At 36.9% G+C, this 17,926-nt stretch overlaps 1 protein-coding gene across 8 annotated transcripts in view; it reads left to right on the plus strand.

Moving 5' to 3' along the window:
* Window positions 1-17,078, plus strand: part of DDX6 (DEAD-box helicase 6) — a 34,873-nt gene extending 17,795 nt beyond the window's left edge. For 7 of the 8 annotated variants that reach the window (XM_082411109.1, XM_082411108.1, XM_082411107.1 and 4 more), the window contains 9 exons: window positions 455-601; window positions 1,725-1,819; window positions 3,287-3,409; window positions 3,897-4,025; window positions 5,476-5,592; window positions 8,642-8,705; window positions 10,933-11,034; window positions 11,516-11,722; window positions 12,727-17,078. In XM_082411109.1, coding sequence (XP_082267235.1) covers window positions 455-601; window positions 1,725-1,819; window positions 3,287-3,409; window positions 3,897-4,025; window positions 5,476-5,592; window positions 8,642-8,705; window positions 10,933-11,034; window positions 11,516-11,691 — 953 coding nt within the window. In that variant the 3' untranslated portion in view covers window positions 11,692-11,722; window positions 12,727-17,078. The remainder of the gene's footprint in view (window positions 1-454; window positions 602-1,724; window positions 1,820-3,286; window positions 3,410-3,896; window positions 4,026-5,475; window positions 5,593-8,641; window positions 8,706-10,932; window positions 11,035-11,515; window positions 11,723-12,726) is intronic. The other variant, XM_082411114.1, reaches the window with a different exon arrangement.
* The last annotated feature ends 848 nt before the right edge of the window (window positions 17,079-17,926 follow it).

A 17,926-nucleotide genomic window follows, 5' to 3' on the forward strand; every position in this document is an offset into this window, starting at 1 on the left:
CTCCTGCATTGGCAGGCAGATTCTCAACCACTGCGCCACCAGGGAAGCCCTCCCCAGCTTTCTTGATCTATAATTATTATTTCTGCCATCTCTCTGTTACTAACTTTCATGTGATATAAATAGAACTGGGCGGCAAGAGTTTCTTATTTGGGTATTTTGACTAGTGAATCTCTTACTAAAATATTAATGAACTTTGGGCTAATAATTGACAACTCGAAGAACCCTTTAAGGGGTTGTAACTAAGAAGAGTACAAGAATTGTATAGCATTGTTACTGAGGAAAAGTCTAAATCTGGAACACTATAATAGGTTCTCTTTTTTTTTTTTTTTTTCTTTTTTTAAGAAATTTATTCATCTGAGTGTCTTAATTAAAAGGGGAAATATTTCTGTAGCTTCTTAAACTCTTAATATATGCTGTTTTTTTTCTGTTTTCTCTGTTATTTGTTATTTTCCAGCAATGGTGATTGTTCCCACTAGAGAACTTGCTCTACAGGTCAGTCAAATTTGCATCCAGGTCAGCAAACACATGGGAGGGGCTAAAGTGATGGCAACCACAGGAGGAACCAATTTACGAGATGACATAATGAGGCTTGATGATACAGGTAGGAAATGATTGATGTAAGGTGGCTGGCTCTCTGTAATTCCACACACAGGTGTTTCCTTTCAGTAACTTATTAAAGTTGTTTTTAAAATTAATAAGGAACAAACATTGCAGTAGAAAAATGAATAAAGGAAATGACCATTTCATTCAAGCATAAAAACAAATTGTTTTAGTAATTGAAAGAATATTCAACCTTACTAGTAATTTTTTAAATTACACATAAAAACAGTAAAGTGATATTGTACCTTTCTGATTGACAAGGTTAATTCATATTGGCAAGGCTAATTAGTAACCAGTAATGTGAGTTTGTGGAGAAATTGGCTGTCTTGCAACATGGAGGTATAAATTGATATAATCTCTATGGTGGGAAATTTGGCATTATATTTCAGAATTATAAATGTATATTTTTAAGAATCTTTTTTTGAAGAAATAAGTGGACAAATGCAAGGTGGTTTACTACAGCATGGTTTGTAGTACTGAAAAAATTGGAGCAACATGAATGTCAGGGGAGTTTGGCTAAAATACATTGGGTATAGTCTGAAGGGAATTCCACACGGCCATTAAAGAGTGAAGCTGACCTGTATTCATTTTTTAATGAAGAGTTCTCCATGATACATTATTTAGTGAAAAAAGAAAACAGCAAGAATGAAATCCACTTATATAAAATTATATATAGAATTTTAGTCAAAATTTTATATATGATTATCATTTGATAAGTTTAATTACTATATTCTTTGTGCTGTCCTGTTATTTAAAATGATTATTTGATCCTTATTACAGTCTTCAGAAGACCATTGATCTAGATTAAAGGCAAGCTACTGTATCAGAAGCTTGGCATACCTTTTGTTTTTCCTTGGGGGTTTCCCCAAGACAAGTATGCCCCTTATTTGGAGCAGGTGATTTGGAAAGTTGTAGCCCCACCCCATGTAGCAGTGAAACTAACAGGTATTCTCTAGCCAACCAAAGATGAAATGGAAATCCATATTCTAAAACACACCTTTGCCTCTTTGTATTATTCCTACCTCTACAGCAGTATTTCTGATAAAATATATGATATAAACCTTTACTATATCCTTTTTGCCCCAACTAAAATTAACGAAAATATGTTTTCTAATCTTGTGTAGTGCATGTCGTGATAGCTACCCCTGGGAGAATCCTGGATCTTATCAAGAAAGGAGTAGCAAAAGTTGATCATGTCCAGATGATAGTATTGGATGAGGTAATGTCTCTTCATTTGGAAACATACTATTCTGTACTACTCTGGCTTTGTTCATAACTGCCAGTGAGTGAAGCATAACCTCTTCGTGTTTATGAGCTTTTATTTATTTATTTATTTATTTTTAGTTTTTGGCTGCATTGGGTCTTCGTTGCTGCGTGCAGGCTTTCTCTAGTTGTGGCGAGCGGGGGCTGCTCTTCGTTGCAGTGGGTGGGCTTCTCATTGCGGTGGCTTCTCGTTGCAGAACACAGGCTCTAGGCACACGGGCTTCAGTAGTTGTGGCACGCAGGCTCAGTAGTTGTGGCTCGCAGGCTCAGTAGTTGTGGTACATGGGCTTAGTTGCTCTGCGGCATGTGGGATCTTCCCGGACCAGGGCTCGAACCCATGTCCCCTGCATTGGCAGGCGAATTCTTAATCACTCTGCCACCAGGGAAGTCCCTATGACCTTTTAATAAATGCATGACTCTTGTCGGTTCAAACTAATTTGCTTATAAAACATGTTTTACCCTTTAAAAACAATAGATGATAGGAATTTATAGGAGTAAATCAGCCTTGTGTCTTTTTCTTAGTAAAGCCAGGTTTTTATTTTTCAATAAGAGAAGTTGTTGAATAATCTCAAAGCCAAGTTCATTCTAAGTCTCTTTCCATTCTGTGATTCATCTTAAGAAGCATGTAATGTCTCTAACCCCTCATTTAACATACAACTTTGTATTGTTTGGTTTTTCGTCTCTGTTATAATGTGTTATCTCACCAGGTTATAAGTGCCTTTTAAGAACTTATTCAGCTCTGCATCCTTGGGACCTAGCAGTGTTTTATATGTATATGAAATCAGTGTTGATGTTTTTAAAGTTATTTTCCTGTTTGGTCTGTGTTTTAGATTACTAGAGCAGTTTCGTCATGATCTAATTTGGAACGGGTTTTTATCTTTGAGTAATGAGAGAGCACATTTATTAGTTACTGCGTGCTAGCACTAAGTGCTTTACATGTTTTTTCATTTAATTTTTGCAAGAATCCTATAAGGTAGGTATCCTATAAAGTAGTTACTACAGTAAGAAGACACCTTAATTTTTAAATTGTGGAAACTGAAATAGTCAGTGGTTAAGAAGCCTCCCAACATAGCTAATAAGCGAAGGAGACAAGTTTTAAACCCAGGTAGTTTGACTCTGCAGCCTGTACTTTTAATCACTATACCATAATGTCTCTGTAATGGGAGTCACATTAAAATTTTGTTATGGGAACAAGGATTATATCTGTCTAGGACTTTTTTTCCTTGGAAGATGAGTATTACAGACTTTTCCCCTTCTGAATCACTGGTAATGTGTCTTGGTGCCTTTGGACTATGCAGTGTTGTAGAGGACTTACTGTTTACGACCAGGAGCATTCCATGAACTTGCTGGATGATGCCTTATTAACCAAAGACCTTAGACATTATTTCATTGTGTTTAAGATCGTCTTCTCTTTGTACTGCAGGCAGATAAGTTGCTGTCACAGGATTTTGTGCAGATAATGGAGGATATTATTCTCACGCTACCTAAAAACAGACAGATTTTATTATATTCTGCTACCTTCCCTCTTAGTGTACAGAAGTTCATGGTGAGTATAAACCTGTACTTGGAAGCAGTACTATCCTGTTGTTCATGAGTATATCTTTATCCATGATTACATCTTACTACTAGTCTATATATTAACGCTGATTTCAAGTTTTGGGCTTTTTCTTTAGCTGATCAATTAAGGTTTGTTGTGCATAAATTAACTGATTTTTTTAAGATACAAAAGTAATTTGATTCTTATTTGTTCATTTAGCTTTTGTTGTCAGACTGACATAGCCATTGATGCTAGATAAATTGATTACAGCATAATTCTATATTTAAAGTACAAAATAGTAACTTAGCTGTATATCTGAATGTTATATCTTCCATTTTATGGTAATTTACTTCTTTCATGACAGATAATAACATTTTAAAGAGGGCTCCATCCCTTAAAGTAAGAGTTTATCAGACAGAAATGTATGAGGATATATTCTGAGTTTAAGAAATAGACTCTGCTTTCATTTAAATATGAGACTCTTCTTTTTTTTCAGAATTCCCATTTGCAGAAACCCTATGAGATTAACCTGATGGAGGAACTAACTTTGAAGGGAGTAACCCAGTACTACGCATATGTAACTGAGCGCCAAAAAGTACACTGCCTCAACACACTTTTCTCCAGGGTAAGTCTGTTAGGCTTCAGCAGCTGCATGTTGTCCGTTACTTACTACTTAACCTCAGTAAAACAAACAGTTGTATCAGTTTTCTCACCATTTTCTTTTTCTTTTCTTTTTTTTTAAATACTTATTTATTTGGCTGCTCCAGGTCTTAGTTGTGGCATGCGGGATCTCTTAAGTTGCAGCATGTGGGCTCTTAGTTGCGGCATGCGGGATCTAGTTCCCTGACCAGGGATCGAACCCGGGCACCCTGCACTGGGAGCACGGAGTCTTAACCACTGGACCACCAGGGAAGTCCCTCTCAGCATTTTCAGTGTAAAAAAAATTCCTTAGTATTTCCTGAAAGGTAGTTTGAGTTGTTGATCTGAAGCTGATACTGTATGATTGACAAGTCACAGGCACTTCTAATTTGATTCTAAAATAATTTGACCTTAATTACAGATAATCCTCATTATTCTCAGTAATTATAATTGTTCCGTTGTAGGCAGATTCTGTTTTTGCAAATTTGCCTACTTGCCAAAATTTCCTTGTCACCCCGAAGTCAGTACTCAGGTGCTCTTGAGGTCATTTGCAGACATACGTGAAAAATTTGAGACCTCATGCGGTTTCCCCCTGCTTTCTTGTTTCAGCTCATACTATAAATGAACACCCTTTTCACAGTCTATTTAGTGCCACATTTCCCACATTTCTGTGCTTTTCTGTTGATTTCACTCTTTCAAATGGCCCCTAGGCATAGTGCTGAAGTGTTGTCCAGTGCTCCTAAGTACAAGAAGACTGATGTGCCTTGCAGAGATAATGTATTAGATAAACTTCATTAAGGCATGAGTTACAGAGCTGTGGGCCATGAGTAAATAAGGTGTCTTTAAACAGTAACACTGTTTAAACCAAATTCCTTGGTGGTCCAGTGGTTAGGACTCCATGCCTCCACTGCAGGGGGCATGGGTTCGATCCCTGGTCAGGGAACTAGGATCCTGCAAGCTGTGTGGCAGGGCCCAAAAAAAAAAACCAGTAACACACATAAAACAAGGTTATCTGTTGACCCGTTGATGAAGAAGTTAAGTGTTCCTCACAGGAACCTAACCCTGTATTTCCCCTGGAAGCAGTGGTCCTATATTCAGTAATTCAGTGTTTCCAGTAACTGTATAGAACATAACTACCTCAAGTAATGAGAATTGGCTGTGTTTTACTCCTGTTGGCAATTATGCGGCCCTTATGAAAAATACTCTGCTACAATAAAACTTACTCTACAATAAAAATTATCTTCAACTACTATGTAAATGAATAGTACTTAAAATTTTTAGTTTTGCATCTCTCTTGTATCATGAGATTCTAAGTCTTAGATGATATTTTAAACATTAGGGTTAATATTTTCAAGATTTGGCAAAGTTAATGAAGGTTTTTGTTTTCCTTCCTTATGTCATCGTTTTGTTTTGTTTTGTTTACCCCCTGTGCTCAGCTTCAGATAAACCAGTCGATCATTTTCTGTAACTCCTCTCAGAGAGTTGAATTGCTAGCCAAGAAGATTTCTCAACTGGGTTATTCTTGCTTCTATATCCATGCTAAAATGAGGCAGGTGAGTGTAAATCTTGAACTTGCATAGATTTTTTAAAAAACCTTTTTCTTAGTATTTCTTGGATTTTGTTTTGTTTTAATGCTCTTCCAAATGCCCTGAGTTTAAGAATAAATTATTCCTTAGCAGGCAAAGGACCATTCATTTTAACCTCTCTGGCATTAGGTTTTCTAACTGCAAACAGGGGTAATAGTACAAATTCTTACCTCACAAGGTTGTCAGGAAGATTGAGATTATGTAGGAATGAATAGTTTGTAAGTTGCCAAACATAATAGAAATGTGAGATTTTATTCCCTTCCTTCCCCGTATTCTTAGATTTGGGCTAGTATTTAATACAGTAATCACTAGCTACACGTGGCAATTTAAAAGAGTTAAAATTTAAATAAGTAAGTTAAAATTAAACAATATTTAAAATTTAGATTCAGTGCAATCCCTATCAAACTACCAATGGCATTTTTCACAGAACTAGAACAAAAAATTTCACAGTTTGTATGGAAACACAGAAGACCCCGAATAGCCAAAGCAATCTTGAGAAAGAAAAACGGAGCTGGAGGAATCAGGCTCCCTGACTTCAGACTATACTACAAAGTTACAGTAATCAAGACAGTATGGTACTGGCACAAAAACAGAAATATAGATCAATGGAACAGTATAGAAAGCCCACAGATAAACCCACTCACATATGGTCACCTTATCTTTGATAAAGGAGGCAAGAATATACAGTGGAGAAAAGACAGCCTCTTCAATAAGTGATGCTGGGAAAACTGGACAGCTACATGTAAAAGAATGAAATTAGAACACTTCCTAACACCGTACACAAAAATAAACTCAAAATGGATTAAAGACCTAAATGTAAGGCCAGACACTATAAAATTCTTAGAGGGAAACATAGGCAGAACACACTATGACATAAATCACAGCAAGATCCTTTTTGACCCACCTCCTAGAGAAATGGAAATAAAAATAAACAAATGGGATCTAATGAAACTTAAAAGCTTTTGCACAGCAAAGGGAACCATAAACAAGACGAAAAGACAACCCTCAGAAAGGGAGAAAATATTTGCAAATGAAGCAACTGACAAAGGATTAATCTCCAAAATACACAAGCAGCTCATGCAGCTCAATATCAAAAAAAACAAAAACCCAATCCAAAAATGGGCAGAAGACCTAAGTAGACATTTCTCCAAAGAAGATATACAGATGGCCAGCAACACATGAAAGGATGCTCAACATCACTAATCATTAGAGAAATGCAAATGAAAACTACACTGAGGTATCACCTCACACCGGTCGGAATGGCCATCATCAAAAAATCTACAAACAATAAATAAATGCTGGAGAGGGTGTGGAGAAAAGGAACCCTCTTGCACTGTTGGTGGGACTGTAAACTGATACAGCCACAATGGAGAACAGTATAGAGGTTCCTTAAGAAACTAAAAATAGAAGTACCATATGACCCAGCAATCTTACTACGGGGCATATACCATGAGAAAACCATAATTCAAAAAGAATCATGTACCACAGTGTTCATTGCAGCACTATTTACAATATCCAGGACATGGAAGCACCCTAAGTGTCCATCAACAGGTGAATGGATAAAGAAGATGTGGCACATATATACAATGGAATATTAGCCATAAAAAGAAACGAAATTGAGTTATTTGTAGTGAGGTGGATGGACTGAGAGTCTGTCTTACAGAGTTAAGTAAGTCAGAGAAAAACAAATACCGTATGCTAACACGCATATATGGAATCTAAAAAAAAAAAAAAAATGATTCTGAAGAACCTAGGGGCAGGACAGGAATAAAGACCTAGACGTAGAGAATGGACTGTAGGACATGGGGAGGGGGAAGGGTAAGCTGAGACGAAATAGAGTAGCACTGACATATATATACTACCAAATGTAAAATAGATAGCTAGTGGGAAGCAGCCAAGTAGCACAGGGAGATCACCTCATGCTTTGTGATCACCTAGAGGGGTGGGATAGGGAGGGTGGGAGGGAGATGCAAGAGGGAGGGGATATGGGGATATATGTATACATATAGCTGATTCACTTTGTTATACAGCAGCAACTAACAACAATGTAAAGCAATTATACTCCAATAAAGATGTTAAAAAAATAAAATTTAGTTCTTCAGTCACACTAACCACGTTTGAAGTGCCGCATTACATGTGACTAGCAGTCACAGTTTTGGAAAGTACAGATAGAGAACATTTCCATCATTGCAGAAGGTTCTGATTTTTCTGTGTACCTCCTCAGGTACATCTGTTTTTACTATTTGCCTTTAGAAAAGGATGCAATCTGTATTTCAGAACTTAATTCAACAGAAAATAGATTCAACACCATCACAAGACAACATTTTGTGTTTGTGCTGACGTTGTGAAATTTCATAAGAAAGTAGTTTCTGTAGGCTAACGGGCTAAGAACTTAATCAACTCACATATGGTTTTCAAAGAAGCTTAGTGTCATGGATCAGATACCTTCATGTAGGCCCCTAATATTAAAATTATCACAGGAAATGAATGTATTAAATTGAAGAGAATATTTCAGAATGGAAGAACATTGTGTTGAAAAGAAAGACCAGTTTGCCAGATGCTAGATTTATTGCTTTTTGCTAGTCAGTGTATGTTTTCATTTTTGTTTTTTAATTGGAAAGTAGTTATTTTTAGCTTTTGTATATAATAACTGAAAAGGTAAATAGTAGATGTTTTGGTCAAGCCAAACTTCTGACATCTTTTGTTTGAAATATTTTAGAAGTATGGTGAAAATTATCACTAAAAATCCACTCCAGCAAAAAAGAAAAATACCTTTAAGAATTGAGATAATAAGCAACATATACACACGTATTCGTATTAATTCCCATGGGAAACTAATTTATGGTTAATTATTTTCACGTTTTATTTTTAATTTATGTGTATTGAATTTGGCTCCTTTCTCATTCATGTAAAAAAAATTTTGGGGTATAAAGAACTTTGGGTAGGAGAAAAAATCATGGCAGTTTGGGGGCTTGTGTGAGTTTTAATCAAATCAAATGCATTACTTTGTTCCTAGGAACATCGGAATCGTGTATTTCATGATTTCCGAAATGGCTTATGCCGCAATCTTGTTTGCACTGGTAAGTATTTTGTTTTGTTTACCCGTAGTTTTTCTTCTTAGTTTTGCTCTTTCTCTATCGTATCACGCAGTGAGGCCTGTGACATAGTCCAGCTTGCTCTACTATCATTTCTAGAATTTCTGAAGTTGAGAATGAGCTGTAGTTAACTTTTGAAATTAGGTTCCATACCTGAAACTGCAGAAGACTTGTTCTGGCACTCATACCTCATCTCTGCCTTTTGAACCAGTTTTGGGGTTTGTGTATTTTCTGAATAGTTTTAGCATACAGGAATGAATTATATATAGCATACACAAAATGAATTAAGAAACTATGTTTTAGAAGTGTTTATCATGGCCTTTTTGGGGGTTTTTGCCAGAATCAGACCAATTTATATTTTGGTATATTTCACTGTGAAGAAAAACAAACTGCGGCGGGGCAGGTGGACAGTCAGAGCAGACAAAACAAATGGATTCAGTAGCCTCCCATCTCTACATTGGGAATATAGTCTTAGTATTGATACTAGATTAATAATCTAAACTAGGCTTCTGGATAGAGGGAAGAACCTGGATTTTTTTTTTTTTTTTTAATTTTTGAGGTATACACACAGATAAATACAGAACTGCATGGGTTCTGAAGGCCGACTGTAAAGTTATATGCAGATTTTCAACTGTGAGACCCTAACCCCTGAGTTGTTCAGGGGTCAACTGTATAGACAAACAGAAAGTGCCATTTGCCATTAACCATTTCCTTATTTGAGAATGAAAAATACTTTTTTGTTTTCTAGAAAGAGTTCTTAGTACTTATAGAACTCACCCATTGATATGAATTACTGCTGTGGTTACATGGTTTTATTTTTAAGCATTACTTGCAAGGCTGCCTTCAGATAAGTTTTTGAAGTGCCGATGCTTTCTTCTTTCTGATTTTTCAGAACAGTGGGTAATATGTCGTTAAATAAGTACTGAATAACATTTATGTGTAAAATGTATAAATAAGTATATGCAAAGTACCACTCCTCTTCAAGGAGTAGTTGTTTAATCAGAGATAAAAAGATAACATTAAGAACCTAAGGCAGGGCCTGCAGACTTATTCTGTGAAGTGTCATATAGTAAATACCTTAGACTTTGCACACCATATGGTCTCTGTTACAAGTTATAAACTTGTGGCAGTATATAAACAAATGGGCATGGCCACATGGCAGTAAAACTTTATTTACAAAAACAGGCATTGGGCTGGATCTACAAGGGAGTAAAGGTAATTTGCAAGTGGGAGGTATGTACAGTAAATAATAATAAATTTTCGTAAGAGAGGGAAGGTGACTAGCTGAGATGATCTGAGAAGAGATGAAATTGTAATTTAAGCTATAGGTGAGTTTCAGACTTGGAGAAGAAGGAATTTTAAGTTAGGGGACTGGTATAAAAAGTAATCCATAGACGGCTAAGAAGATATGTTTAAAGAAGTATAGTGGACAAGTTTGGTGGAGAGGAAGGTTTGAGATGTGTTAGCGAAGTATGTTAGGACCCAAGTATAGAGTGGAGGACCTTGAATATCAGTTTTAAATTTTATCTGGAGGCAATTTAAAATAATGAGTTACAAATTCAAAGCAGTATTTTAGAAATATTTGACCATGGATTATTTTGAAGTGTGGAGCTGATAGATGCAGGGAGAACTAGTTATTAGCCTATAATAATTACTTCTACCTGTATTTTTCAAAGCCTAAATTAGCATAATAATTGTGGGACTAGAAAAGAGAAGGGATAGCAGCCTTGCATATTAGCTTACCTCAGACCTGTTATAAATCATTTAGCAGAACGGGATGAATGAATTCTAAACAAAGCATAAATAATTACTGCTAGAGGATTATGTCTTTTTAGAAGTATTCTACGTTACACAACAAAATTTTTAAAAATAATTTACTGTTAGCCTTGGATTAAATACTCAAAAATAGACGGAAGAAAATTATACTCCTGAGACTCATTTATGAGTGTATAGCTTATCAGTCATCCTTGACTTGCACAGTCACCTTAGACCATTTTTTAAAACTTTGTTACAGGACTGGGAAAAGGTAACTTGTTGAGCAGAAAGCTGCTTATGGTAATGTGCATGACAGATAATGCCAGTAATTTGCAAATGCTTTTGAATTACTGATGAGGTGAATGAAGCTTAGGTTACATTAGAAATATATGTTAAAGAGTATTATGGCACCAAATTGAAGGATATAATGGAGTTTTTGTTTTTGTTTTTTTTAAAGATTTGTTTACCCGAGGTATTGATATACAAGCTGTGAATGTGGTAATAAACTTTGACTTCCCAAAGCTGGCAGAGACCTATCTCCATCGTATTGGAAGATCAGGTGAGGAAAAGGAAGGAGATGTTCTTCGTGGAAGTTGTTTGAGAAGTTTAATCACTAAATTTTGTTCCTTTGTAGAGTGTGGTAGCAGTTAGAACAGTGAATTAAAACTAATTTAGTTGTTTGATATATGAAATTAATTTCCAATTCTTCCAGAACACTTATTTTAAAAGGTTAAAATAACTTTATGCTTAACTTAAGATTCACAAATGAGAACCTCACTTCTGTAACTGTACTGTTTAGTATGTATATTCTGGCAACTTCTGACAGAAACGAGCACCCGTTTTTTCATTTGAAAAAGGTAAAATAGAAGCACTACTTCAGGCTGTGAAACCTGAAGTTGTAACGTGTGTATGGGTTCATATACTCAGAATGGTAGTGAACAAAAACATAAATCCTTTATGGATTTGCCACTTACACACTAGTGCTTGCACATTGATTCCCATATTTAACTGTTTTATTAATTAAAATTGGTTTTTGTTAGGTCGCTTTGGTCATCTTGGCTTAGCCATCAACTTGATCACATATGATGATCGCTTCAACCTGAAAAGTATTGAGGAGCAGCTGGGAACAGAAATCAAACCTATCCCGAGTAACATTGACAAGAGCCTGTATGTGGCAGAATACCACAGTGAGCCTGTAGAAGATGAGAAACCTTAACAAGCATGTGTGTACCCGACAAAATAGCAAAGTGAGCATAATGTTTAAAGAAAGGAAATCAAGGTCCTCTTTCCTGGGGGAAATTTGATGTTCCACGGTATATAATTAGCAATAAAGGATGAAATACCTCTTGGCATAAATGACAGTAAACAGGAAGTATCTCTGTTGAAGTTGTGATCTTATTGGCAAATCCATAAATGCGGTTCACTTGAATACAGTCTTCCTAAGTAATGTAGTATGTGAGCATTACTTAAGACAAGTTCAGACTTCTAAAATAATGGAAGCAGAAAAGAATCTTAGCGATATTGAATATGAAAATATTTTTGCTCTTTTCCTTTATCACTCGGTCATCTTTGTTAGCGTTCACTCTTAATTTCTAATGGGTACCTTAATAAACTATGTTAAATTACCTGTAAAATTTTATTGCTAAAGGTGTAATCAGGTTATGAGGATAACTGTCTTATTTTAAATGCCCACTCTGGTTTCCTGCAGATGGTTTCTCATCTTTTGGTGACTGTTGGGCTCTGGTAGAAATGCTTAAAACAAGGCTTAACGTAGGGAAAAACCTCTAAAACAGCCTACATTCCTCTAAGGAAAATCTGATTTGAGAGCTGATAGTTTCCAAATCAGCAGTGAACATCCTACCTGTTGCTATTTTTAGATTTTTCAAATTACTTTCTTCACTTTAACCTTTTTATCCTAATTTAAATGTCAAACACAAAACCCTTGGACAAATATAAAACTAGCCCATGTTTGCTAATACAGTGGCAGGCTGTTGAGTTCATGTACGGTTTTAAAAAAATTTTTTTTTTTTAATTGTCACAGAGACTGCTGCCTGTTACTAGAACTTTCAGGGTTTCATTCTGTCTCTGGGATACATAGCAGAAATTCCTTAATCCTGAGTGGATTCTATAGTAGGCAGACAGGCTCAGTAGAAGCTGTGATAGAGAGCAGTGGCACGGGGATTGTGAACACCTGTGTGTCTTAGTTCATATTGCTTTCAGGACATTAATTTCAGGCTTCTTTTTTTTTTAGGTTTTGACAAACTACAGAAGGCTCGTTTGGATCTGTGACACATCGATTTTGGGGGGATGCTCTTCTCTTTGTGGGTTTTTCATCTTCTTTTATTTTGGAACTATGAAGACTTAAAAGAGCTCAGACATTTTTTCTTTTTTTTAATTGGTGAAGAGAAAAAAGCTGAAAAGGAATTTACCTTTTTTGTTCCACTTGTTTGCACTGTGTGCTGACTGAACATTAGTTGCACTAACTGCTGGTTTTTTAAAAATGTTTTCTGGGGAAGGGGGACAAGGAAGGAGGAGAAAGAAGAGAAGGGGAGAAACCCTAAAAAGAGAAGAATCTTGATGAACACAAGCTTGTCTGCGATTTCAGAATTCTCCAACAGCTGACTCTTGAGTGCATTTCAACTTCTCCCTGGTTACTCATCCGTTTTTTAAGCCTGAAGAGCTTATTACTTATTTGTGCAAAGTGCCTTATGCTATGAGACCATTCAGAATATCATCTTTTAGACACAGCCCAAGGAATCAACAGTAGTAGTGTTTTTTTCTTTTTTCTTTCTTTTTAAAATTTTTGTCTTTCCATTTTGGTTTCAAGTTGAAGTCTCTCTCTTCCCTTTCTACCCGATACTCAAGCCCAGGGCTGGAAGATGAAACGTATTAGTAATGTTAAACACCATTTTCTTTTTCTTTATGTGGAGGAGTTGATATGCAACTGCAGTTCATCCGCACTGTAAATACATGTATTTAAAAAAAAAAACAATCCCAAGTAAAAATTTCTTCTGGGCTGAGTAGATGCAACATCATCGCTCCCAAAGGAAAGAGCAGTCTATCATTGCAGGAGCCATATGACAAGCCTTTTGTGCTCTATAGCAGAACACTAAAGACTGGTTTACGTACGCCTCCATTAGCAGTTATGGCACTTGATGTGTAGACGTGTCAGAGCCTTTGACCCTCTTTCCTCTGTGGCAAAGCGTGTCCCATAGAAAATTGGGTGTGTATACTTGTATAAACTTTGTAAATAGGTTTTTTTCTGGGTTCATATATATATATACATATATATATATATATTTTTTTTTTTTTTGGATGAAGGTTGCTGGGATTAAGGGGATTAGAGTGATTATGGGAGCAGCTAAAGATGAGAGGGGCTCAGTTTTCCGCAACACTAAATTCTAAAAAAGTACTTTGGCTTCTTACTGTAGAGAGCAGACCTCTACAGGGACACCCTCTGTTGGAAAAGGGACCCAGAAGTCTGGGATTCACTGCTGCCACACTTTGTCTCATATAGTACCTTTGGAGGAGGCCTGACAGAGAGAGCAAGGAAGCTTCAGAAACCTGTAATTCAAGATGTTATTTTTGAGACGCTCTCTCTGATAATGTTTCTTCCCCCCTTTTTAAAAGTTTGAGAAACTTTTCAAGCTCAGCAAAAGGGGACAAAGAATAATTTGCCTTGCAGTGTGGCAGTTTGAGTGGCAGTTTCTTTGAGCAGTATATGTATAAAGCATGGATTTGCATTTCAGAATATTAGCCAGTACCAGCTGTGGTAACATTAGCAGTTCTGGGGCTTACTTTCCGTGGATCTTCTGTACTGTGTAAGTGTATTGCCCTCTGCCCACCTTGATACATAAACTTGCAGGAATGGGCAACCCCTGAGAGCTGTTAACTTTGATGCCACAGAAAGCTGCTTGCCATCCTCTTGCTTTGTGACAAGAATTATCTGTCATTTTGCATTGTAAATTGCTGGCAAATGCGTTACAGTCAATAGTGTTGCTTTAAATTGTGCCCCTCCCAACATGCTTGATGTTTGGCCTGATCTCCAGGCAAAAGGAGTGAGATGAAGCAAAACCAGTGAACTTTTTTTTTTAATGTTTTTAATTCCCTTTTAACCCAGTGTACTAGGTCAATTAGGAGGCATCTAGGATTTTTTTTAAAAAAAAGGAAAAAATAAAATTAAAAAAATTTGATTTCCATATGCCATTGTTTTCCAAAACCCTAAAATATTGCAAGATGTGTCCTGCATAAACTTTAATGCTTAACTCATCTGGAAAAAGAAATCAGTTATTCAAAGTTGCTTTTTGACTCTGCCTAGTTCTAAGCAAAATTGTGACTCACCCAAAATTCCTTGAGGATCAAAATCCTGTAGATGCCTCCTGATCAGACATAGCCCTAACTCCTTAAAACTGTAGCAAGAGCTGCACAGTACAAACCCCAAAAAGAATAACTCATTTATCTATCTGGTAGCCAAGCCACATGTGTCTATCCAGCCAATGTTGGTTACTAAATACAAGGCCTACTTAAGGAAGTAACCTTTTTCCGGGGAGGGGTGGGGGGAGGGAATTTAAAAGGCATCAACTTTTGACCAAAAATCTTGCCCTTGTACTGGTGCAGCTCTCTTTCTCCCCCACCTCTGGCGAGATAAGAGGGATCATTCATTATAGAAGAAAAACAAGGAATGCTCATAAATGCAATTTTGTGTCTCGCTAGAGAGTGTGTGGGTGACTAAGCAGCGCAGTCTTTTTTGCCATCCTCAGACTGTGCTCTGCCTGGTGCCACATGCCTGTGGGTCCCTCTAAAAGCACAGACTTTAAATTGAAAGTATTAATGAAGTACAGCCTCTGATGAGGAGTGGCACTTAAAACTATCTGGGACACCACTATTGGACACAGTCTTGTAGAGGCAGCTGTCCAGTTTTGGTGCTTGTCTCTTGAATAGGAATTGTTAAATGGAAAGATGCTCTAAGGACTAGGTCAAAGCCTAGTCTTTTTTTTTTTTTTTTTTTTTTTTAATTGCCCTTACAATAAGGAGCATTGTTACTATTGGAAGTTGTTTTTGTGTTCCTTGCAGTACTGGGTGTTTATTTTAAGTAATGATAATATTTTTCCACTGGTTCATTTGGATGAAAACTATTTGCCTTATTTTTAATATTTAAATTACATTCAGCACCTGGTTTAACCAGTGGTTGTATAGTTGTGTAATGGGTTGTGGACTGTTACACAGCTTGCTGCCTCTGTCTTTCTCTTTTCCTTACATTCCGATGGAGAAACTTCCTTGCCTTTTCCCTTAGGAATGGAATGGAATAAATTTATTCTAAAATGATCTTCCATGGGAAGAAGTAAGGGAGAGAGAAACCTAAATATAATCTCTAAATTATTTTCAAGTTGGTTCCAGCATCATAATATGGGTTGGCCCCAAAGACTGCGGGGGGAGGGGGGAGGCAATTGGTTATCAATATTTGTTTTCAGAATGAGATGGGAGCATCTTTCCTTTGCCATGTGCTTTGTGTTAGAGACCGTCATGCTTGGGTTAGAACCAGACAACCCAGCACAAAGCCTTGAGTGTAAATTGTTGGAATCAAAACATCTCATTCTGATCACTTGATTTTTTTTTTTTTTTAATAGGGGTGGGAGGGAGGTTACTTTGCCCCAAAAGGGAGGGTATCTGCACTAAGGATTTAGAAACACTTTGGAAGCTCATAACCTCATCAGAAACTGCCTTTAGTCACACTCCTGACCTTATAGATGAGTAACAAAAAGATGAAATAAGTTCTTGGGAATTAAGCCATGTTATTTTAATTTGCTCCTTTTTCAACGTTCTGTGTCTCTTAAGCCGTTATTGTGGAATCATTTTCTGGCAAAATACCTTTGTCAAGCAAAATTATTGGCCTCGTGGGAGCTGACGTCAGTCAACTGGTGAATTTAAGTGGACTTTGGTGAGCTTATAGTTGTACTTTATATCCTTAAAGGTAGTTTTTTAAAACTTCCAAAGAAAACCCACTCTCCTTTCTGATCTAAAAACTCATCTTTGGGGTAAAGAGTTAAGTGTCCAAAGGTTGTAACAGTTCATGAGGTAAGAGGGCGCTAGCTTGGCACCTGGATTCTGCCCCTCCGTTGCTGACAGATTCCAACAGAAGTGTGTTTAAATTCTCCAGTAGACAATACTGGGTTGGGGGGGAGGGGGGGTAGGGTTGGGTTGCTAAGGTACAGGCTGCTGTACTTTACCCAGTGGTTGTGAGGGAGGGTCCCTGGAGAAAACCAAGTCGCTAGTCCCTTTTTTGAAACAAAATTAAAACTTGAAAAAAATTTTTTGTTCAGTACAAAATGGGATAGAATTTAATGTCCCTAGCCACAAGGGACCAGTTCCACTGAGAAGTGAACAGTGGGGATTCAATTTTGAAAACATTTGGGGAAAGGGAAAATTGGCTTTCTGTTAATTGGCAAATGTTCCAGTGGGGCTCTGTTTTTGTTGGAATGTGTTATGTTGTATGTACACATATATGGACCAGAGTGTCTGCTGAGTTTATAAAGTTAAGAAAAGCTGGTTGATAAAATCTTGATTTTTGTTACTTTATCTCAATAAAAGCCCACTGGAACTTCAGATGTGTGTGTGGTGTGTCTATAGCAGCAGGCTGTGCGGTTTAGGAATACTTGCCTTTGAAATCATTTTTACTTAAATAACTCACATTCTGGTAAAGCAGTAAGATTCTCAGCACTACTCCTCTGAATAAAATATGTGAGCGCCTTTGTCCAGCCTTATTCTTTGTCCCACCGTTCGCATTTCACTCTGTTTTCATAGCCTAAACACAGAACAGATAAATCAGTCGGAAAGGAGAGAGATGTTGGTCCACAGTATGTCCGGGGGACTGCCGGTGGTCAGTCACCTAGAATTGTTCAGATGTTTTAGAAAGTTGAACAAAAATTACTTAGGAATTAACAATATGAATGGAATTTGTATTCTGAGACCGAGAAGTACTAATGAAAGAAATCAGAAGACCTAAATAATTGGAGAAATCCAGACACAAAGCTGGACACAGCATCCTTGCCCCCCACCCCAAAAGAAATACTTCAGTATAACAAAATAATGTTCCTGACATGTATGCTGAAAACTGCAAAATATGCTGATGAGAGAAATCAGGCCTGAAGACATAGTCTTCCAATCCATGGACGTGACACCTCTATTTTTGTCAGTTCCCCAGTTTCATCTGTAGGTTCAGAGTATTTCCTTCCAGTCAGTCCCAGCAAGCTTATTGACAAGATAGCCACCAAGATAATTCTAAAATTCATATGGAAAGGCAAACCGCCATAACAGTTTTGGAAAAGAACAAAATTGGAGGACTCATTACCTGATTTCAAATTATAGGAAGCTACAGCAGTCAAGAAATTTGTAAATTCAGTTCTTTCACTACAATACACTGAAGAAATGTAGGAAGACATGCCATCAACATT

This window comes from Balaenoptera physalus, assembly GCF_965194825.1.
Source record: "Balaenoptera physalus genome assembly, chromosome: 10".
Taxonomy (NCBI): domain Eukaryota; kingdom Metazoa; phylum Chordata; class Mammalia; order Artiodactyla; family Balaenopteridae; genus Balaenoptera; species Balaenoptera physalus.